The sequence below is a fragment of the Taeniopygia guttata genome, chromosome 2 (genome assembly GCF_048771995.1).
Source record: "Taeniopygia guttata chromosome 2, bTaeGut7.mat, whole genome shotgun sequence".
Lineage (NCBI taxonomy): Eukaryota > Metazoa > Chordata > Aves > Passeriformes > Estrildidae > Taeniopygia > Taeniopygia guttata.
In genome coordinates, this window is record NC_133026.1 from 74,273,444 (window position 1) to 74,297,041 (window position 23,598).

Here is a 23,598-nt window from a genome sequence, read left to right on the forward strand (position 1 = left end):
TGTCATGTGATTTAAATTCTTTCCAAGGTTTCTGTTCCCCATTACCTCTTCAATACAAACTTATTTCATTTGGATGAAGATCCCCTTCATTCACTTTTGATTTGGATTTTCCCAATCTGACAAGAAAATAATGAACTAAATCTGAGTCACACTTGCTATTTTGAGTGGATGAACACACTCTTTGCTTCCTTAACATATTACTGATTGGTCCTTGTTCTTCTGCTCTGGAAGGCAATGAGATTTTCTCCAAAGGGTTAGGCTCACTTCCCTGCTCTATAAAGAGACAAAATGAGGCAAAGGACAAGAACTTTTAGATTTCTCTAATCTAAATTAGAAAAACATCTCAATTTTTCAAAGCAAACCATATTTATATCTTAGTCTTTGGAGATTCAGACATCTATTCCATTTTACTGTTTTATGCTATGATTTTCTTTCCTATTGCTATATAGAGGCATTTACACTCTTTGAAAAGGGAAATGCTAACTGCTTGCCACTGAATATGTCTTTCTTAGGTTCTAAAATTACTTTTCTTGACTTCAGGTTCCTGGGGTTTTTTTCATTCCTAAGTTTGCTTACACCCACTAATGGGCTCAGTATCTATCAATATCAATCAAAAAGCTTATCTTTACTGAAGATTTCATGCTTTTTCTGCCACAAGCAGAGATCTGTACTAAAAAAGAGCATGATACTGAGTCGCTACCACAACTCTAAATGAAAGTGTGTGATGCTGTACCAGACAGTAGCAGTGGTGTGAAGCACTGGTTCTAGTACAACACTGTGTCCTCAAAGTTCCACTAATTCTGGACTCTTGGCTGCAGATTGTGTTGGCTCCATCAGCAAGAATAGAAGACTGAAAATGTTAGTGGCCTTTCTCTCGCTGCTTCCCTATGTTGGCTCCATTTCTCAACCGGGTGACAGAGGAGACCACCGAGATTTGCCACATATCTATGTAAAGTTGGTGGAGATATGTGGGTTTTGGAGGAGTGTGTGGAAGGAGAATGTCATAACTCATGTATCGCAGTAGAAAACCACAAGTCATCCACAACAGCCAATCTTTATTCTTCAAAGCTCATATTTATATTGCTTTCTAAATGGATTGTGTTTAATTCTAATTTGTTAGTTACTTATGGCAATTCAGTTCATTGGTTAGTAGTTGCTAGTGTACGTGTCTGTCAAAACTTTCCTTTCTAATGATGTTTACATTCTTTTTTCATGGATACAGAATCATTCTCACAGTTAGAATACTGTTTTTACAGGTGCATATTCCTTTCTCACGGGAACTTGTTAGGTTAACTGTTAGCTGTACTTAGCCAAAGTAGAAGACCTGAGCCATGATTTTACAAGGGTAACAAGGTTCTTGTTTTATAAGGCTTCACCTATATGCAACACCCATGGGAGGGAGGAAGATCAGAGAATGACGCAGTCCTAGAGCCAACTTGAGCTGTAACATATAGCATGTTCTTCAAGAAAAGTTCCACTAGTTGGGGGCTGAAGCATTAATGAGGGCAGAAGAGGGGGATGTGTTCATCTTGCTGAAGGTTGAGCTCTCTGACATTCCCTTCCTGAGGAATATATCCTTGCCTAATCAAGATATTCAATGTTACATTGGTGGAACAAATGTAACAGACATTTGTTCTGTTGGCTGTGGAATGGAAAGATGTGCTATTGTAACTGTGGAAGAAACTTAGTACACCATGGGTAAACCAGTAAAAATCTGTATGCTCTTCCATTTACCATGGAAAGGGTAGCACTGGTAAAGATGATGCTGCTTGTGAGTCCATCTGCCTAATATTTTGGAAAACAAATACAGTAACAGGATTGTCGTCCTAGTCCTGTTCATGATGGAACACAGGACAGTGTGTGGCACTTAAGCCTCTAGCAAACCTGAGCTCAAAGCTGTCCCATCTGCAGGCCAACTTAGGAATTGCATTAGCACTTCTGTGTTCCCTCTGATCATGACATTAGCAGACTATTAGTGCTCTTTGTGATAATTTTTAAGACCTCTCTTTATTTGAATCAGAAAATACTTTCAGTGAATAAATTTTAATTTTTGAATTTGTGCTTTAAGGGTGCCTTTTTTTTGTTTTTAACATATATATTCCAACTACCTATGCATACAGTCAGAGCTACTATGAAGGGATCTTTTCACTGGACCATGAAAACTAGCCTTCCTGACTCTGCAGGACAAGGGGTAAAATATTTTCTTTCCACATAGGAAGATTTTGAGAAGTATGTTCAGTGGCTTTTCTGTGCCACACAAAGTTTCATCTTCACTGATATACCCTAAAGAACCTACTTATTAAAATCCTACTGAAGCATGATTGAAACAAAGATATTTGTTAAGCTAACACTGCTGGAGTTGAGAAATACCTGCCCCTGGCAATGTACTCCAGAAATGCTTTTCCTTCTTTCCTGCCAAGCATATGGAAGCTTTCAAGTATCTGCTCTAGAGAATGGTCTGACTATATCTGTATGGCTACTTGCCTGCACTAAAAGAAGGCAAATAAATATGCCTTATCTATAAAGGCACTATTTTGTTCCTCTCTCTCAAGTTCACTTCCAGTAGGAAGATTTCTATTAACTGAAATGAGTATAATCTTTTTCCTGCCAAGTTTCTATAGTAGTTCTGTGGACACATTGGATATTGCCAGTGACTTTCCAGAGGGAGTAAATATTAAAGATAAAAGGTGAAAGTAGAAAGACTAACAGTAGTTTGGATACTGCATGATTTATTCATTGTGAGTTTGTATCTGGTATCAACTGTTAGCTAGCCTTTCTGATGATTAATCTTTATTGATGTATTTCTAGAGCACTCTGATTTAATAGCTATGAGGATAACTAGGAAGACAGCTTGTGCTTTTTATGCTTTCAGGTTTTTTTGTTTATTCTCATAAACTTTCTCAGCTCTTGTTCTTATTTGAACAAGATTTATGGAGCTGATGTCAACTTAGCCTGCTCTTAATTTCTAGTCCTTTCAGGAATAACACTGGTCTTTTTAGGATAGTGTCATATACATATTCTATAGATATTCTGTGATCATGGAGTATTTGGGATTTCTTTATATGCAGAGGTTTCCAACTTATTGTTACAGTACAGTTTTTAAATTATTAGAAATACTTCTGCATTTGAATGCTTCTGAATTAAGGCACAAACAAGACCATATGTCAAAGTAAATAGTATGGATTTTATTTGATAGCAAATATAAGAGAGACAGAGAGAGAGAGAAAGGAAGAGAAGGAAGAGAAAGAAATAGAAAGGAGGTGGGGCGACAGAAATAGAGTGACAGAGACAGAATAAAGAAAATATCACCACTCTGTGGATCCCACCATCACCCCATTGATTGTCTCCAGCTGGTCTTTTGGTGGGGAAGGTCCCCCTGAAAAGCATAGCATCTGATGAATTAAGATATGCTGAGGCCAGGTGGGAATGCCCGGTACCTCCCCTCAGCAGGGGGCAGTTTGACAGTCTCTTGCAGCAGACTCTAGATCTGTTGCATCACATTGCATCATGTGCAGTCCAGTGGTGCAAGTCCTCAGGAACAAGTCTGAGGAGCACCTTCAGGGGTCTTTGATGGATTATGACACTCCTCAGTTGCCTCTTATGTGAATGTCCTGTGGATATGGCCTGTGGGGTTGGGGGTTTCACAGCTGGGCTGATTTGTGTAAGGGAGGATGGGTGCTCACTGCAGAGGTTATGCCACGCACTTGAGACCTCCTCCCCCACCCTCGGTTGCAGGAGGAGTCTGTGTAAACCTCTGTGGGCTGTGGTCTCCCCCACCCCAAACTCAGAGATGATTGTCGATGCAGCTGGTGGGTTTGGCTTTCTTGTGGATGCATTCTTTTCCCTCAGCCTGAGATGAATAAACAGTGGTGTCGCCTTCATCTTACCTGGGCAGCTTAACTCACAGTCCAAAGTTCCAGTCAGGCGTCTTCAAGGAGGGGCGGGCTTCTGTAGTTCTAGCTTCTTTATACAGTTTCTGCTATATTGGGTAAAACTCCTTCATAGCAATGTTCAAAGCATGAACCATTTCAATCCCTGACAGTTACTTAGCTCATGTGTTTTTCTGGATGGTACCTACAAAGTACAATGTGCTACCAAGTTTTTCTCATTCTTATCATGCTACTTCTTGAATGCTGTCTTGTGGAATTCATACATTCGAGCAGTTTTATGGTTTTCTTATGTCCACTCTCCATTCCAATGGTTCTGCACTTCATGCAGCCCATTGCCTTCTGTCTTAGCCAAGACTTCATGTTCTCCTAATTCTTTCCCAAGGCCTTACCATCTCCATTGTGACTAACAATGTTCCATGTGGAAACTATCAATGCCTTGTTAAACACTATTCTGCTGATGAATCCTTCTTTTCCTTTATTTAAACAAAAATAATCACTGAACCATAGAAAGATGTCAAATTGGTCTGGTATAGGTGTATTCAGACTGAATGCATCATGCAGTTCATACAGAGTATACTTATCATCTACCATAACTGTGTTGTTACCCGTTCTCTTATTACTTAAAATCTGTTGGTTAGGTATCTGGTCTTTTAGGGCTTGTCTTTTATGATTACTACTGCAGTAATGACTTGCCGATAAATAGAATTTTCCAAGAAATCTCAGGACTGTTCTGAAACATTGCCACCTTGTGGCTTCTGGAAGATCACCATCTTTAACAGTGTTATTTCATATATTTAGGTGGAAGAAAGGGCATAGCACAGTTGCATTTCCAATAATTCACTAATGAATTATTCCAATTCACTAATGAAATCTGCTGCTGCTATAAAATGTAGAAATGAATGCTAATAGTCATACACAAAATTGTTCTTCCATGCATTGCATTAAGCTTCTTTTCACTCTCCTTTTGGTTTTTTTTTTGTTTTTTTCTTAGAGGGAATTAAAAGGGCTGTGAAGTGTATTACAAGGGTGACAGAGATTGTGAATTCACTAAGATGTAGCTTTCAAAATTATACAAAATTGAACATAGTGTCATGGTAATATTAGGTAGTGGGCAGTAATATTTAGGATGTACTTTGGAGTCCCTGCTGACTAACTAAAAACTGAATCTCAAAATTATATAGATGAGTTGACTCTGAAACAGTCTTATTAATGTTTTACATGTATGTCTGATGCTTGTCTTCTCTAGGGAGAAAATTTTGTTTTAAATTATGGTGGCACTTTCCTCTTCAGTATAGCAATAACAAAAAAATATATGTAATAGACTGCAAAAATTGTTGGGTTAGATTTCATGTTTCATATTGTAAAATAATTTTGTAGAGAAGATGATCAAAATCTCCTTTCTTTTTTGAGCTCCTTTTCCTATTTTCCATCATTGTTGGACTGTTACTATAAAAACCAATATTATTCATGTTTTATCAGCCAAGAAACAAATATGTCAAACCTGGTTTTGTCCACATTTTATTTTATTTTTACTTTCTTCATTCCTAAAGTTGCTATGAAAATGCAAAAAAAAACAAGGCATCATGGGCATGAAGTCTATCCTAAATAATGTGGGGCAGTGCTAGGGAGGATGAAAAAGGGCCAGGATCTGGTGTGCCATGTAGACTTATTGCTTTCCCCAGCATGAAACTGGGAACCCCCGAGTCCCATTTAGAGCAAGTTCCACAAGACAGAGTTCTCTGCCATCCAGGTATGGGGCCCAGACTCCCTGATGGGTGAAGGCAGTGCCAACATGCCAGCTGGAAGGAGCAGTTCAGGAGGAATTTAATGAAGCTGGCTGAAAGGGGTGGAGCTGCATCCATTACAGCCCCGCTGTCATGGGATTGAAAAACATGCAAACAAGTATAATTTTCTACATGGCTCTTCAAGACTGTAACTTCATTCTCAAAATGAATTCCAGCAGATGTGTATGTACAGTAGGATGAGAGGACAATGAGCAATGAGACTCAAGGAACCAGAGAAACACAACAGCCTGCAGCTCTGAGGCAATGCTACAGTTCCCTTGGCTGCTTCTCTCAGCTTGGTTGCTTATCTCAGAAAAAATGACAGCTGTTTCCTTTGATAAACTATCCTGCTCTGACTATAAATAGTATTTCCATTTTGTTTTCATCTCACATGATAAACTACCGGAATACAACTTAGCATGGGGAAGCACAGCAAGTTTTTGGACAGAAATTTGTGAGGATGCTGGCTAGGAACATTTAAGATATTAATGTGCTTTTAAGCCTTCTTTTCTGATGAAGGGAGTATGGATTTATTTACAGCCTGTTGAAAGAATTTCAGAATGTATCAGAATCATCTCCCATACAGATGTCAAAACAAATAATTTTGTACAATAGGAATAACTGCATAATATTTGGACAACTACATGGAATGATTCTAAATCAAGATGAAAATTTTAAAGTACTTTGAGTTACTTGTAAGTGTTTGGAATGAGAAGTAAAATGAGAATAGTATTTTCAAAATGGGAAGGGGTCAGACATCTTATTTTGGAGGCAGGCACAGGAATTGTATTAGGAGTATGCACTGGAGACTACCATAAAAGCAGAGCTGGGATGCTTCTGGGAGAGGCAGGGATGGGGATAGAAGAGGGAATTGTGGTGAGAAGCCCCCGAATTGGAGAAAGCTGAAGAGAGTGTTGGAGCAGAATAGAGCATGCAGATGATGTGGGGGGGGTGGGGGGGGGGGTTACTTCAATAGTGCCTGCTTGCTTCTTTCCTCTCCCTTCTCAGAAATGAGAAATCACACAACTCCTAGAGGGTGCTGAGCCTTGAGCTCCTCTTCTGTGTGTGGTGAGATATCAAGATGGCTTCAGGGCTCCCCAGGAGGCTTCAGGCACCCGCCTCTCCTGGTCCTCATGTACCAAGGGGGACAACTTGATGCACAATGGCCAAAGCGGACCTCTGGACGTCATCGAGCCCAACCATTCCCTCAAAGCAGGACTGCCAGGGACACTGGGTCTTGTCAACTGTGGCTTTGTCTAGTCAAGTCTTGAATAACTATTAAAGTTTTTTTCTTGGGTCCAACATGAAAAGAAAGTTGCAGTCCAGGGTTATGTACTTGTAAATAGAGTTGAGGATGTTCCAAGCAGTATTATAGGGTCTTTTTCTCCATTAACAATGGGAAACATTTTTTTCTTATCCATTTATCTTGCCTTGGCATATTTTCCTTCTTTGTCACATGCATAATGGTACTATTGGTTGGGCCAAGGTAACACTGAGCAATTTGGTATGCACATTTTGACTTTCCTTGGGGTCAAAATGAATGCTCGCTCATCCTCTGTTTTCTAGTGATGCTCCATTGCTGGAAAGAGAAATTTGATGTTTTTCTAAATTGATTGTCCTTTTCAAAAATAGCTCTTTTTATTAGCAGAGCAGTAATCATTATTAATCAGGATTATACCATTGGCAGAGGCAGCTAAATTTGGCATTTGAAATCCCAGAAGAGGACTGGGAATATAAAATGTTGTGAATGAAGGAGACGTATGTCCTCATCTATTATTTTCTTTTCTTAGTGAGATTTCTGTAGGGAATGGAAAATCATTGACTGACAATTACAGTCTCTGAAAGTAATTTTTTTTCAGCATGTGATTTCACTTTAGACCATTGTAATGCTGAGTAAAGATTTACAGCATGAGAAGAGAGTACAAATTCCTAAAATAGTGTAAGTTGGTTGTGTGGCCAAAATTCAATGTTCTGAAACATCTGTAATAATCCTGAAAAAACATTGTGAATCATTTAGAAATATAAAATATAGAAATATTTGTTTCTACTAGACCTTGTGAGGCTACCTCAACACAAAATTATTTGTGACCAACTAGAAGGTTTGCAATATGAGTATTGTTTTATTTTGGTAAAAGTTGTTGCTAATTGATTAGTGCTCCCTGTGTTACTCTTTCTATTTTTTACTGCCATCACCCACACCTTGTTGGAGGCAACAACCAGTCAACCATGAATGTCACCATAAATGTGAGTGATCTTGGTTTTGTCACTTGTTCCATTCAATGCACTATCTTACACACCTAGTTTTCCTTTTAGCTTGGTTTCCAGATTATTTTTATAATCAGATCAGCCATACAGGAGTAAATTATAAAAATGGACAAAAACTGTAGGACTTGCTGAATAGAGATCTAGGCAGAGCCTTTTCCCAAACCCACCAACAGCTATATTTTGTGTACATGAATTCACTCTTGCTGCTCCAAAAATCTTGAGTCCTTCAGCATTCCTTAGGCTGACCTGAAGGGCAAACTGCCTTGCTTGACAGATGAGATTTTGCTGTAAATAGGAGAGACTTTTCTTATATTCTTTGTAGAAAGCTGGATGGTGTCTTTCATTTACTTTCAGTGTTTTGATACTCTTCATTGCAGGGTTATTTCTCACATTTTCCAGTCTCCTCTTCAGGGACAAATCACACAGCCATGCTGCTTACAATCATGCTGCTGTTTCCCTTCTTGGTCTGAAAGGTCAGCAGTGGCTTCCCTTTGAGAAAGCCATAACTGAGTCTTCCCTCACTTGGTGAGGAATTTCATCTCTATCTCGCTCTCATCTCTAATGAAAAAAAGCCAGCCATCATAATTTGATAGAGGATTTTCTTATGTTCCCTTCAGCTCTTGTTACAGTCAAGCTAATGTGTATAAGAATCATTATTTTTGTAGCCTCCCTTAATACATCTGACGTCTGCACATTTCAATGCTTTCAGGTGCTGCATCCTACAGCTCTCTAATGCTGCCTTCATAGTAATGATTCTTATTACTTCCCTGGATGTTTTTTGCCATGAACTGCAGACGTTTTCTGTGAGCTTTTTATTCACGGATTGTAATTATTTGCAGGCCATAGGAGAACTATTCAGTTAGCACTGCTCCCTGGAAGAGTCTGTCACTATAATTTTTGTCTGCTTGTTTGTCTGGTTAAGTTTGACTTTCTAGGAAACAGAAGTCTAAACCCAGTCTCTCCTTAACAGTTTTGAAATTTACTAATCTGTTTCAGCAAAATAGTGAAGATCTTATTTAATATGTTCACTGCAAAGGAAGCTCCAGCAAACATTTAGTCCTTATCAGACTTTGAAAATTTCTCATCCAGAGCAATAGTTATGAAATTCCAGCATTACTTTTGCCATCTTAAGCATCAGAGAATTTAACCATCAGTCCAAATTCCTCTCTTGTATGGGTTCTCTATTGCCTGAGAGGTGGTCAGCTCCTTTTATACCCCCAGTTTATTTCTCTTAACACAGTAAATCAACTTTAGGACACAAGTAGCAGTCACAGAGCTTTGTAAGATCCACTGTGGACAAAATACTTGTTTTGGATTGTAACCCTGAATTTGGGTTATCCAAGTACAATTCTGCTGCAAAAATATAAGTATACTTAATTAAATCAACATAAAATTTAGAGTGAATAACTATTTTTTAGTGATGTGAGATACTTTGGTTAATTGGAAATTGCTTCAACAAATATTGAAGTCCATAGTGTTCTTTGCAATATTCTTGGTGTACATCGTTATGAATGTAGAGGAGAGCTTAGGTAAATCCTGCCTTTGACTCAGATTTCTGACAGTAGCTCTGTTGGGGGTTGCCTGCAGCCCAGATCACTCTCACTCACAGGTTCTTAAAAATGGTCAATTAGGTCCATTACAAAATTAAATATTTATTTAATTAACACAAATTTAACAGACACAAGACTTTAGCAGATGACATACTACACAGGATAAACAAAAGAAACACTACTACCAGATAACAGACAGTGCACAACTGAGGTACCTGTTATTACAGCTAGTGAAGAAATAGTATAGATTAGGACTCCATGTAGCTTACCATCTGATTGCTGACGGGGCACACATAGGATCTTTCCTCTCAATTCCCAGGAAAGTAACTGCAGAACTTGCATCCAAGCTTGTGGGAGAAGTCCTGCACATTTTCAGGGTGTGTATAAGACACTTCTACCTCCATGATAATTTGTATAGCTTTTATAGTTAGTAAAGTAATGTGTCTCACATTCAGGAATTCCTAGCTTATCCACGTCTTTCTTTCAAGGTGAGATATTTATTGTCAACTGGGGATCTCACCTCTCTGGTGCCAGAGATAACTCACTGCTCAACATCTGTTCAGCGTGGGTTATCTCAACAATCCTTGTGAGAGGGAGAATGTCCGGAGCTATGCACCAGCTGATGGACATAGAAGATAAGCCCTTCTGTGGCAGGAGGGAATGTTCTGCTACATATATATAAGAAGTTAGCTAACAATCCTTAGCCTCAAGACAATGTGACCACCACAAACACATGACAGAACTTTAGTCTAAAGTTCACCAGGGCAGTTCTGAAAAATTTAACTTATTACTTCTTTCAATGTGTCTTCCAGAAGAAAATGTTAAGATAAAAAATCCTTTTTTATTTAATGGCTTTATCTGGTGAATGTGTGCATGTTAGCAACATAACAGCACTTGCAGATACCCTCTTCTCAGTGTTAATTTTTGGTCTTTATTTATTTAAAATTGATTAAAGAAAAGGACAATGAGGTTGGGCCAAAATTTACACTTCTGTGACATCTTGCAGATGCCATTACAGTGGGTCTTGATTGTCAGATAACAGAATCACAGAATAGTTGAGACAGGAAGGGCTCTGGAAGTCATCTGGTTTACCCACCGTGGTTTCGAGGATGTGATCCTTCATCACTTTCAGGACCCAAGATGAAATTGACTGGCCTGCAGTTCCCTGTGTCCTCCTTTTTGCCCTTCTTGGCTAGAGAAGTGACATTTTCTTTCTGCAGTCTTGCACCACTTCTCCCAGTCACCATGTTTGACTTTTAGGAGTGTCCTTACAGCAGCATCTGACAGCTCACTCAGTGAGCTTGTGAATGTGTCCTGTCAGGGCCCATGGAGTCACATCCATCCAGTTTGCTTAATTATCCCCTGACCAAATTCTCTTCCACTGAGGGTACACCTTCCTTGCTCCTAGCCTCATCCATTGTTGTCCGGAACATGAGATTCCTGAATCAGATCAGATGTGGTTATGTGAATTTGTTCAGACTGTTTCCATGGCTGAAACTAGCAGGTCTGATGGATAAACTTAGAAATGCATTTTAAAAGGCAAGCATTTTCTGGGTGAAAACACAACTTGAGTAGTTATCTAAGGACACCTTACAGCACCTAAGAATAGCTGCAGATTTTCCAGATGGTACCTGAGAATGGGCCAGAATATGTGGAAAAACTACATGGGCCTTTATAGTCAATACTGACAAGATTCATAATATTAGAGACTCTTTTTATGCAGGTCAGTGACCCATGCTAAAAATTTCTCTGTGAGTATAGCAAGAAGACGTGTTTAGCCAGGAATTTGTACTGGTGTAGTTCATTAAAGACATTGCCACACTAGCTAAGATGCCATTAAAACTGTGCTTACTGTTCCACTGAATTTGACAGTAGATAAATCCATCATCCACTCTCACTGCTTAATAACCAGTTGTCATAGTCCTTGTAATGTAATACTTTCATTATATCCAGGAAGAAATAGAACACACAAAAGAACAGCAAATGATCCTGGGAAGTCTTTCTCAGACAGATAAATGCTGCTAAGAATAAAGTAAGTTGCTGTTATTAGAACTGTAATATTAATCAAAAATATGGACAATTATATGCTCTTGAAGCTAGCTTTTTCAGTTTGTTTTTTCTGGTTTGTTGTTGGGTTTGAGTTTTTTTGTTGTTGCTGTGGTTTTTTAATTTTTTTTTTTTTTTTTTTAGTATGGAAAGCTTTAAAAAAGACACCCACACAGTTTGCAAAGTTTGAGAGAAATGGTTCATATTATTTATGTAGCAGACATTTTAAGGAAGCAGATTAAGAGAAGATTGTCCATTTTGCTAGATTAAAACTTTTGAAAAATGGTCACACACTACAAACTGATGTTGCTTATGTTTTCTTTTAGGAACGTCTCTTGATGAGCCTTTTGCCCAGGAATGTTGCAATGGAAATGAAGGAAGACTTCCTGAAGCCTCCTGAAAGGATTTTCCACAAGATTTACATTCAAAGGCATGACAATGTTAGGTAGGATTGATGCAGCCCATGAAATAATCTAAAGAACTAAGAATATTTAGTACAAGGACAGTAATGTATAATTGCACTCAGGTTTCAAAGAAAAAAACTGAGCAATATAGTGAAGATTTATCATTTATACAGAGTAGAAGAATGGGTGCACTAGGAAGATTTAATAATCTTCTCATGAGATAAGCCTGAATCAATAAATGCCTTAGAATAGTAGTGCTGGGCGACTGACAGCTTTTTCCAAATGACTAGGTATTGGTTTTGTACTGTATTATGTTTTGGGTGAACAGGAGTATATATTCTGCTAGGTAGTTTTTGCTCATCTATAATTTTTTGATAGTAAGATTAATTACCTCTAAATTAATAGATTTTCCTGGGTAATAGCATGGGAACACAGAAAGAAACTGTGATGTAAATGTAAAGAAATGTGTATTTGTCCACATCACATGAGCATTACCCCCAGAGATTATTGACTAAGGCTCAGTTCTACTTGCTCTTGTTCAGTAGTCGACTGTGTGCAAGTGCTGTCATTTTTACTGCTTTTTCTTGAAGTGCATTCTTATTTGTTATTCTTCTTTGCCTCCAGAACAAATTCCTTAAAGAACTTGTCTGTGTTTTATCACACTACTGCCAAGTGCCTTGCTTCCATATCAAAAACAGCATCAAAGAAGTTCAGTTGGTGTCACCCTTTTACTAAACAAGATGCAGTGTTAGTAAATGGTGCCACAGAGCTGCCTTGATTTGCATGGTGCACTCATGTGGCACAGGAGTAAACTTCAGCACCTCCTCCTCTCCCTCCTCCACTGCTAAGTTTCTTCTCACAAGATTTAGTCTACCTCCCTTTGAGCTGGCTTTAATATATGCAAGGACCACTTCCTAGTGACTAAGTTGTTGCAGCTAAAAGCATTTCTGTCACTAAGAGAATCAGAGATGTCTGTGATGGGAGAGTTCAGAAGATTGCCAAATTAGGTCAGTTTTATGCTATAAAATTTAACATTACTGAATTAAAAATGAATATTTTACTTCATGTTAATGGTTAAATCTTGCATAATATTAATCTCATCAGTTTGCTTACAAAAGTTGGTCTTTAACAATCAGTTTAAAATTGGTTCTAAATGCACATTACCCCAAAGCTGATGCTGAAAATTATGATGGTGTTTACAGTATCTGATGGTTCTCAGTTGTCAAAGTCTGACTTGAGAACTCCTGAAGGACACTTTCAAAATCTAAGTGAGCTGTCTTACTCCTTCACTTTCCCATGTTTATGTCACATGGTTTTATTCTGTTGCACTCCTCACCAACACCATTTGCATATTTTTTTTCTTTTTCTTGCCCATCTTCCATCTTTGAATGATAACCTGTCTGTCTATTTGCAGTCAGTTTTTCTAATCAAGTTCAGGTATGCCAGGTTTTGGTGCTCGGGTGTCTTCTACTTTGACCCTTTGGTGATCACATTCCTTAATATACTTATAAAAATTGTGTCAAAAATTATGTCCTCACAGTGCTATGAAACACATGTATGCTACTGTTGGTTGCCCTTCTATTCAGGAATTGATAATTATATTATGATTAGTATATTTATATCTTGTATGTGTCACAAGTCTCTGCATTCATTACACTGTTGAGAGTCATCTTAGAAAGCATTGGTTTGCAGTTGATTATAGTGCTTCTGAGTCCTCTCTTTTGCTAAGATCTTTTTGAAACGTAACCTCAGGAGTAGTCTTTTTCCCTACATGATGTTTTTTTCACATAACTACTAAAACTTTTGTGGCTTATTCACTACTTTGATGTGGAGTTCATAAAAGTTTTTGAATCAAAACACACTGTCTGGAGAGGTGAATTCATTCTCTGACATTAGGAAAGTACTTTTAGGGCAAATGAAGCCCAAGTAAGATGGGGTCATTTTAATGTCACAGGTAAGATCTCAGGGAAGAGAACTGAAAATAGCAGACCTCCCTTCACCATCTTTACTTATAAGAAATTCTGTTGCCTTTTATTTCAGTAATGCAACTACTCTATAATTATAATAATGATTAAAAAACTGGAGTGAATTAGTGTCCAATAAATACCCAGCAGTCTGTGCCTAGCTTGTCCCAGTAGGCCGGAGTTTCATCCCAGAAGTTTTGTGACTGTGTAGAGCTGAAGGATGAAGGGGAACTCCCAGCAGGTGCCACTCTGACACCAGTGTTAAGAACAGCACTACAGCATCCCTTCGGTAGGGCTGCTGGTGGTCAGTGCCAATAATAAGTGCTTGCTTTACTTTCTTAAGGAGATTAAAACAGCTTTGTTTTTTTCTTCTGGGTAGTGGCAGTTTAGTATTATAACAGGTAAACCTAAGAGATCATTCCTATTTTTGTATGAATTTTCGTCTTCACATCAAGTGTTCTGTAAAGTGCTGCTATTAAAACAAATAAACAAAAAGCCCCTCTATAATTCTATATTCCAGGGTTTTTTAATTCCAAAGCTACACAGTGGACAATACAAAATGAGCTGCACTTTTCCTTTTGTAATGCTTTCTTTTTGTCCTTGCAAATACCTGGAAGTATCAGATCATTATTTTTCAGAAAAAATAGTCTGAAGGAAGCAGGCATGCAATTAGTAGATCACATAATTTTTCCATTCCTTACCTGTCAAAAAACCAACAGCAAAAAAAATACCCTCATAAGTATAAGAAAGCATCTGTTTCAGTCTTCTAAACAGCTGCTTGAAAAAAAGGGCAAAGAATATTTAATCTTACATGTGAAAAAAAAAAAAAAAAAAGACATTAATACAGCTACTTTCTTTACCTCCTCCCAGAAAAGCATGTTACAGTGGAGATACACATACTTCTGTAAGAAGTGAATGATGGACTGGGGAAAAGTACTGGCATATTTCAGATAACCATGGCAACTGCCCTGGTTTATAAATTAGTTGGTGAATATTTTACCAGCTACCCAATAGCTGGTGAATGACTGCCTGCTACTCACTGTGCTCTGGATGGGAATGTGTCATGCTTTGATCAGCTCTTCCCAGATCTGTAGTACATCTGCTACCTTGTAAAATTTTTGAACAGAAATGCTGAGCAGTAAGAATTGTGGGCATGTATTTTAAATGGAGACAAATAACCTAATGCAAATGCAGTATGCAAAACAAGATATGCAAATTCACATCCAATATAGCATTAGCCCAGTGAGGACAAAAAACTCAACAATCAGAAAACTAAAATAATTACAACTAATAGAACTAACTGTGGTTTATCAGAAGGAAATAATTTGTATACAGCCTACAAGCTGTTACAGTACACAAGCTACAGTACAAGTGTTTTTTTACTGGGATAACCCCAGACAAGGATACCATGAAATATGTGGGAACCAGATGTCAAGTAACTTGCAAAGGCTGCCCAACAGACCAGCTCTTCAGTGCTGCTCAGAAATATGTTTTGTAACATGAAGACATGTTTTTTCTAAGTTTACATTAAGAAATTTAATATTCATATTTCCTTCTTTCCTTATTCATACAGGACTGAGAAGTTTACAGATCACATATGTACAGCATCCATTGTAAAAACTCACTAGTTCTGACTGAATTTCTCCATGGACCCATAATACAATTATGAAAATTTCATATTGAGTTTCAACTCAAATATATGCCCTGTATGGAAACCTCAACACATTTTGTTGTTTGTCTCTTTTGGAATGGACATTAGATATTCATGAAACTGTTTTAACTCATGGATTAATAAAGATATGGCTGGCTTCCTATATTAACACACAACTTCTTGCTTCATTCTATGACTCAAAAAATGTTGAAGAGATTAAAGAAAGGGAACATTGAACAGCTAAAAATTTCTTCGGCCTCAGATACAGCAGATTCATTTAGCCTTATTTTTACAAGCGTGAAACAGAACTGGATGCTTTGTAAGAAGATATATTAATTTTAGGAAACACACTGCCTGTTTTCAAAGCTACTAATAAAAAGATTCCTTGTGGCATTGTAGATGTTCTTGAGACTCAATCTGAAGCCAGAACACAATCTGAAGATATTTATGAGCAAATATTTCTGGTCTGTCCTGTCTTTCAGGAAACATCAAACCTTAAATAATTTTTAAATTTAACTTAACCATTCCAACATTTCAAAAAGCTGCGATTGTGATGCCTATGGACAGACTTCTGTATCTAGTCTTTCTGAACTTGTAAGGCTTCACAGTGAACTAGTTTTTGTAAATTATTATTATGCAAAAAACACAGCCTCCCTTTGGTTTTATTTTAACAGGCCTCTTTAATTTTAGAGAGCACATTTTTCTTAAACATTGAAGTGAGTCACACATAAAATTATTAATAAACTTCCCTTATGTTTCATCTATGAGGCAAAATGACTCCTACAGGTTACTTTCTGATACTCCATGTGCCGTTAAAATACAATTTTTACTGTAAGTTGTACTTTAATTAAACAAATGGTGCAAATGAAAATAAAAAAAAGGGCATACAACCCCTTCTCATTTTGCAGAGCCCTTATTTATACAAGTGGCTCCACTGAAAACAGCAGGACTATTCAAGTGCAGAAAGCACATGAATGAGTACTGTTAAAGCTGGATATTTACTACCTACAAGCTGTCAAATCTCTTGTGTAACTTGGCAGGACTTCTCCTTCTGAATGCCCCATAGAGTCACATACAAAAGAGTTGCTCTGTCAGTACTCACACTTGAGAAGAAGCTTAAATCTCTTAGATCAGGCCCCAGGCTTTCTGCACTCAGTTCTAGCAGGTGTAGCTGCTTCCCGCTGTGGTGCAGGAGGGCTGCAGTCACTGTTCAGGTGCTGGCTATGCCTGTCTGCAGGGATCATGGCAGGAGAAAACAGGAATACAGAAGGTCCTGGAGTGATAACTCTGGGCTTGTTAACACAGAAATGTTTCAGATTGTCAAGGAATATGAGATAATGATGTATGTAACTCGTATGCCAGTGCAGAACCAGTCTGTCTCTGTGACAGAGGAGAGAAATGAGAGAAATGTCTGTTTATACTGTTTCCTTTTCTGAACTTGCTCACTGTATTGCTGCTTGGCTTTTGTTCAGAATTTATATAATAGAACAGGTTAGAAAGAGCTGTTGGTGTTTCAAACCAAATAGTCCAGGTAGCTTTAAAAATAAAAAAAGTCCTCAGGAAACATTCAACATGAAACATGAAGTCATAGAATGGTTTGAGTAGGATGGAGCCATTAAAGATCATCTAGTCCAGTCTCTGTGTCTTAGTCAGGTTCATCTTTAACTACATAAGGCTGCTCAAAAGGCTGACTGGTCTGAGCTTGAGTATTTACAGAGATGGGTTATCTGCAGCTTCTTCCTTGTATCTAATCTAAATCAACCCAGTTTTAGTTTAAAGCCATTCCCACTTGTTTTATCAGTAGAGACCCTGATAAAAAGTCCATCTCCAGCTCTGTTGTATACCCCATTTAGGCTCTGGAAGGTTACTATGTCTCCCTGGAGCCCTCTCTTCTCCAGGCTGAACAACCACACTCTGACCAGTCCATGTGCTTCCTGTGCTGAAAATTCAGGTGGGGTCTCATGAGAGAACATAATCACCTGCTGGCCACATTTCCTTTTATGTGTAACAGGATACATTTGGCTTTTTGGGCAACAAGCATACAGTGCTGGCACATGTCCAATATTTCATCCACCAGTGCCCCTAAGCCCTCTTTAGCAGTGCTGATCTTAATCTATTAATGCCTCAATTTGTATCGATGTTTGGGATTGCCCCAACCTAGGTGCAGGACCTTACACATGGCCTTGTTAAACTTCATGGGGCTTGCGTAGGCCCACCTCTCTAGCCCGTCCAGTCCCTTTGGATGGCATCCCTGCCCTCCAGTGTTGTCGACCACACCACATAGCTAGGTGTCATTCAGAAACTTGTGGATGGTGCACTAACTCCATGTCTGTGTCATTAGCAAATAAGGAGTGGAATGAACAGTCAAAAGAAAAACACTGCATTTCAGTGCTTACATAATCTATCATATGTGCTTTGTTGCAGTAGCCTGTGGGGAATGCAGTCATACAAAATTTATGTCAATTTTAGTTTTAGTTTATGTTTTTGTTAGTTTATATGTGTTTTCTGTGTGTAGTGTTTAGCAGGAGCCATTCGTTGGTAACTGTAGATATAATTCCTTGCAACACTTTACTTGAAAGAACTGTCATTACAGTATTTTTTTCTTTAAAGTTATGTTTTCAGAAATCTAGATGTATTTCATTAAATATCATAAGATCAGAGGGACAGGCACGTTGCAACTTCCCTGGCAGACTTTGGCCTCTTCAAGGACCTGCTCAGCACAGCCCCATGGGATAGAGCTGTGGATGGCAAAGGGTCCCAAGAATGCTATCTGAATTTCAACGATCACCTCTTCCAAGCTCAGGAAGAATGCATCCAACAAGGAGGAGATCTGGCAAAAATGTTAGGAGGCCATCATGGATGTATCAGGAGCTGCTGAGCAAACCCAGAGCAAAAAAAAAAAAAAAGAAGCTTTCAGGAAGTGGAAACAAGGACAGGTGGCCTGGGAAGGAAACAGGGGAATTTGTACAGGAAGTTAGGGACAAGGTTGGGGATGTCAAGGGCCAGATAGAATTGAGTCTGGCCATGAATAATGAGGATAACAGAAAGGGCTTCTGTAGATATGTTGCAAGGAAAATAAAGACTAGGGATAACTTGGACTCTTTCCAGTAGGAGATAGGAGACCTGGCTACCCTGGATAAAGTTCTCTTTTCTCAGCTAGGCTGAGGTTCTCAATGACTTCTACACCTTATTCTTCAACAGCAAGTGCCCCAGCCATGCCACCCTGGTAAAAAAAGACAAATTCGGGGACTGAGAGGATGAGCACCTTGAGTCCACTGCAGGAGAGGATCAGCTTCAAGACTATCTAAGGAGCCTGAATGTGCACAAGTCCATGGAACCTGAGTAGATTAATCTGTGAGCTCTGAGGGAACTGGCAGATAGTGGCTAAGCCATTATCTACCATATTTGAAAAGTCATGGCAGTGAGGTGAAGTGAGTGAGTCTCTAATGACTGGAAATAGGGAAATATAACCCTGATTTTTAGAAAGAGGAAAGCAGAAAATATGGAGACCTACAGTCTAATCAGTCTCATCTCTGTGCCATGCAAGATCATGGATCATTGTTGAGCCCTGGGTTGTGAGGCAACGCCAGCCACAGCACTGTAGGAGCTACCTAGACGTCCTAACCAACACCTTCACATCGCTTGTAAGGAAGAGCAGTGCTTGAATCACATGCAAACTATGCTGCTGAATGAGCAGAAGTAATATTTGCTCTTTGTTTTCTATTTCTTTTCACTTTCATTTCTCTTCTTTTGTGAGTGGTTGTGGTTTAAAGGAGATTGTTTTTTTTGTTTGTTTGCTTTTTTTTCACCAAAGTGCCCAATGGCATTATTAATTCTGTGGAATAAAATTGTTTAATTGTGTGTAATTAAAAAAGGGGCAGCTTCATCCTTGTTTGGTCATTAAGAGAAATATTTGTTAATTGGTAGCTTCTCACTTCCTGTTTCTATATATGCCAGCATTTACATTTTTAAAAATAAAATTACTTGGCAACCTTTATGAAGTGTTCCTTTGTATACCATACAATTATTAGGAGTCTTTCATACGTAAATGAGGTAGCCCTATTTTGCTCTAGTTTATTGCTCTCTGAGGATGTGAACCTCCATAGCAATTACAGTTACTATGAACCAAGACTTTGCTCTTGAATTAGTATCTCTGGAGGAGTGATTAATGTGCTTTAACATTGATGTCACTCCTGTAGCTGCTTTGTTTTAAGTTTTCTGAGTATGTTAGACATGCCCTAAATTTAAATCTTTCAGGATTTTTGTGTGAATAATATACCCAAAACAGATGAAAGGGAATTTCAGTGCCAATGTGGAGACTTGGACTCTGAGAATATTTGAATATATTTGGCCATGGAAACAGTTCAGTTTTTTGACTGAAATTCTGGCACTATATAGCTGATAATTTCTCTCTTTAGTACAATTATGATTTCATGGCGATAGCAAGAATTCAAATCTCATTTTTGTTGTCATTCCATAAGACTGACTTTGCCATCTTCTCATAAAGGCTTTCTTGTCCTTTACTTCCCAAAAAACTGAATAGAACTTAAGAGGGGAAAAAAAGGTTATTGCATTACTTGGGTAATTTGACTGCTCATCACAGACAGAGATGCTATTCTAATTTTTTTCAGATGTTGTACAATGAAAGTATGTGATGGTGCTGCCCCACACAGATGAAGAAGTAGAAGAGATAGTATTGGTCAGATCACCAGCTAAAATAAAATTAATCAGCTGTTGAGTTTCAATGCCATTTTTTTGAATAGTAGAGCTCTGTCTGTGTGTGCTCTCCTCAGCACTGCCACCCCTGAGGGCAGACTATGGAAGCAGCAGGCTTGCAGTGCTAGTTGCACTTTGGGTAGAAAAATCTCCTGCTCCTCCACTGGCTGTTTCCTACCACTGTTGCTGCAAAATCAGGTCTAGTCACTGGCATTTCAGCCTACTTTCCAACAAAGTGCAGCAGTTACTATGATTGTAACATTTCATGGTGGTAAAAAGGAGGAGATTTTTCTTTAATAAAAGGCAGAACTTCTACTTACAGCATTTCCCCATCTGTGCCATATCCAGACATGAGAGTTATACTTCGCATATTTTAAGAATATTGTATTAAAGGAGTTGGGAATTTTGTAAAAAAAAAGAAAGTGTAACAATGATCATATTACCTAACCTATTCCATAACCTTTAAAATGTGTACATGCAGTTAACCACAGTATTAAAATTCACAAGCATAATTAAACATCAGTCTCTCAGCATACAATAATTACATATTTTTACCTAGATTTTCAATGGTATGTTCTGTGTTGTGGGTGCTTTTATGGACTTCACATTTTTGTACAATTACCAGTGTTTTGAATCAAGTGCTGAGGACTATGAATTCTTTAAATGTTTAAAGAATTAACGCTCTTCTTAACTGAATGATTATATAGGAACCTGTTTCCTATTCTCTATGTTTCACTAATAGAGAGGTTTTGATATGTGTACATGTCAGCGTTGTAATGGTTGCTCTCTTACATCTTAAGACATAGTTTTCACAAACACCGAACATCTCTGGTTTGTATGTATATGGATGTTCGTCATTGCTAAAGACTTTAGTAATGAGATAACATTGTTATTACCTTAAAGGCCTCAGCGCCTCCCAACTCCATGGAGCTTTTTTTTTGCAAATGGACATTGTTGGTGCTGCTGAAAATATTACTGTTACTGTATGTATGGACAGTGAAAAAAAGTGGACCACCATATTCAAAATGGAAATAGAAAAGCAAAACCAATCAAAAAGTAAAATGTGTAAAATAGATGAGATATAAAAAGGCAGAAAGGCTATCAGAAGCTATTATTATTAACTAACATCCCCGCTCCCCCTCCATACTGAGAGAATTGAATTAAACTAGATGACATACTGGATTGCAACAATTGTAGTTGTTGGTTTTTCCTCCGTGCCTTTTTAAACTGTGTAAATTCTGATGTGAATTTAGGTCATTAAAAAAAAACAGCCATAAAGCAAAATGTATGAAAGACACTAATGCACATTTAAGTACTTTTGAAAATCTTTAAGGAATTTAGGTAACTCTGAATTTCCAGAAAGACCTAGGGCCATCAAACAACAAGGACATCAATATAGAATTAAGAGAAAAAGTAGATCTTTCATGACAAATATGTAGGTGTTATTGAACTCTGTTAATGCATTTTATTTTACCCATCACTTGACTGGTTCACTTTTATGATAGCAGAGATGTGAATCAGTAAAATTAAAAAAAAAAAAAAGCTGACTTTTTATTGTAAGAAGCCTTTTTGTTATGTTTGAACAGCGTGGGAATGGAACAACTATTTATTTTTTCTTTGAACCAGGGCCATCTTGAACAATGTTCTCATAATTCTCCAAGAAGTACTGAGTGGAGACACTGCCCCAAGGATAAAAATGACAGTGTAAGGGCTTTGTTTATAGACCAAAGTCATTGAACTTTGGATGAGTTGGCTTTGTGCTGGGATATGCTACTTATCTGCTGTGGTGGACAAGGGATTTAAACAGCTGGGTTAAATGAAACTATAAACGGAGAGTGTGAGTCAGGACTTGTATTTGCCATTTTTTGTAGCATATTATGAGTGTTGAGACTTGCTTATGAGGAATGGAAAACAGTAGACTTACTAGGCCTGCTTTTCTAGTATTGCTTTTTTATCTAAAGAGAGAAGCTTTGCTGAGGTGAATGGGAGTACATAATGTTTAATTCAATTTACAGTTAGCAAACTAAGTTTTACACTATGTCAGTTATACCTAGGCTATAAATCATGGGATGGTTTATTAGTGCTTTCATAAATTATTTGACATTTCTATTCTGGGTATTGGAGATAAATGTAGTGTGTTCCTGCAGCTTCTACCAACAGTAGGAATCTAAAAATTTGAAAGGATCACAGCACCTTGAGTCTTGTGATTTACACAATAATTTTTATTCTCTCAATCACAATAGTACCTGCACTTATTTCAAGTATCTCCCTTGATCAAATCTGACTACCAGGGATTGTTAAAGCAGATTAAATTTTTGGACATTAAAACCTTGTTAATACTGATTAAAGCTGGATATTTACCTGAGCCAGGCAGCACAGTGCAGAGAATACTGGCAGGACATTGTGGATTCTAGCTCCTCTCAGGAAGCTACTGCATCATCGCAGACCACAAGAACACATCACAGAGCTACTGCACCGAAGTTATTAACCCCTGTCTTTCAGTACATAGTAAACCTCATGCAAGGTTTATCTGTTTGGCTGTGGAACTCTAGCAGTGCAAAACTGACTCTGTAACCAATTTAGCTGAGGCGATCCTAGCTGCAAAGAGAATAAATTGTACACCATGCTCCTAGAGTATTCATGAATGGGCACTCTATGAATGAGGTGCTTTGTCTTATCTGACAGGTAGGTATGTAGCAATTGCAACTGTCTGAGAGTTCTCTACAACAGTTGACAGCATCTGACTAATGCCTATTATTCTGAATATTTTCCATTTTTTTTACAACTAGCACTTTGTTGATAATATTTCAGGACTTACTGGAGTTCATGCTTTGCATTGCATTTGTGCTGTGAAAAGAGTAACAAGAATGTGAAGATCTCTACTAATTTATCTGTGTCTCTTTACTTCTTTACAGTATTTTATTTGCAGACATTGTGGGGTTCACTAGTTTGGCATCACAGTGTACTGCCCAAGAGCTAGTGAAGCTGCTGAATGAGCTTTTTGGAAAATTTGATGAATTAGCTACAGTAAGTACAAATCTGTTATTTCAATTTAACTTACATTTCCTTCTGAAAAATGATTCATGATTATACCTGTTAGAAATCTGTAATAGACTGATTTAGCCCCACATGTCATGAATTTCTAAAGCTTCAATCTTTTTTTAATATTCTAGAGAAAAAACAATATCTCTTAATGGTTTAGGAAAAAGTGTAAATGCTATTTTTAAATATACTTTTCTTCCCCTTTCATGCAGTCCATCAGTGTTCTTCATTGGTTTTGTTTGTAAAAACAAGGAAAATTTTTCAATATTTGCATTTTTATCCTTCA

At 37.9% G+C, this 23,598-nt stretch overlaps 1 protein-coding gene across 3 annotated transcripts in view; it reads left to right on the forward strand.

The window, feature by feature from the left end:
* ADCY1 (adenylate cyclase 1) overlaps positions 1-23,598 on the forward strand; it is a 163,732-nt gene that overhangs the window by 62,634 nt on the left and 77,500 nt on the right. For all 3 annotated transcript variants that reach the window (XR_012053967.1, XM_002192007.7, XM_030265660.4), the window contains exons 3-4: positions 11,862-11,980; positions 23,186-23,297. Coding sequence is in view for 2 of the 3 variants with exons in the window: in XM_002192007.7 (XP_002192043.3) it covers positions 11,862-11,980; positions 23,186-23,297 (231 nt within the window). In the remaining variant the exon portion in view is untranslated. The remainder of the gene's footprint in view (positions 1-11,861; positions 11,981-23,185; positions 23,298-23,598) is intronic.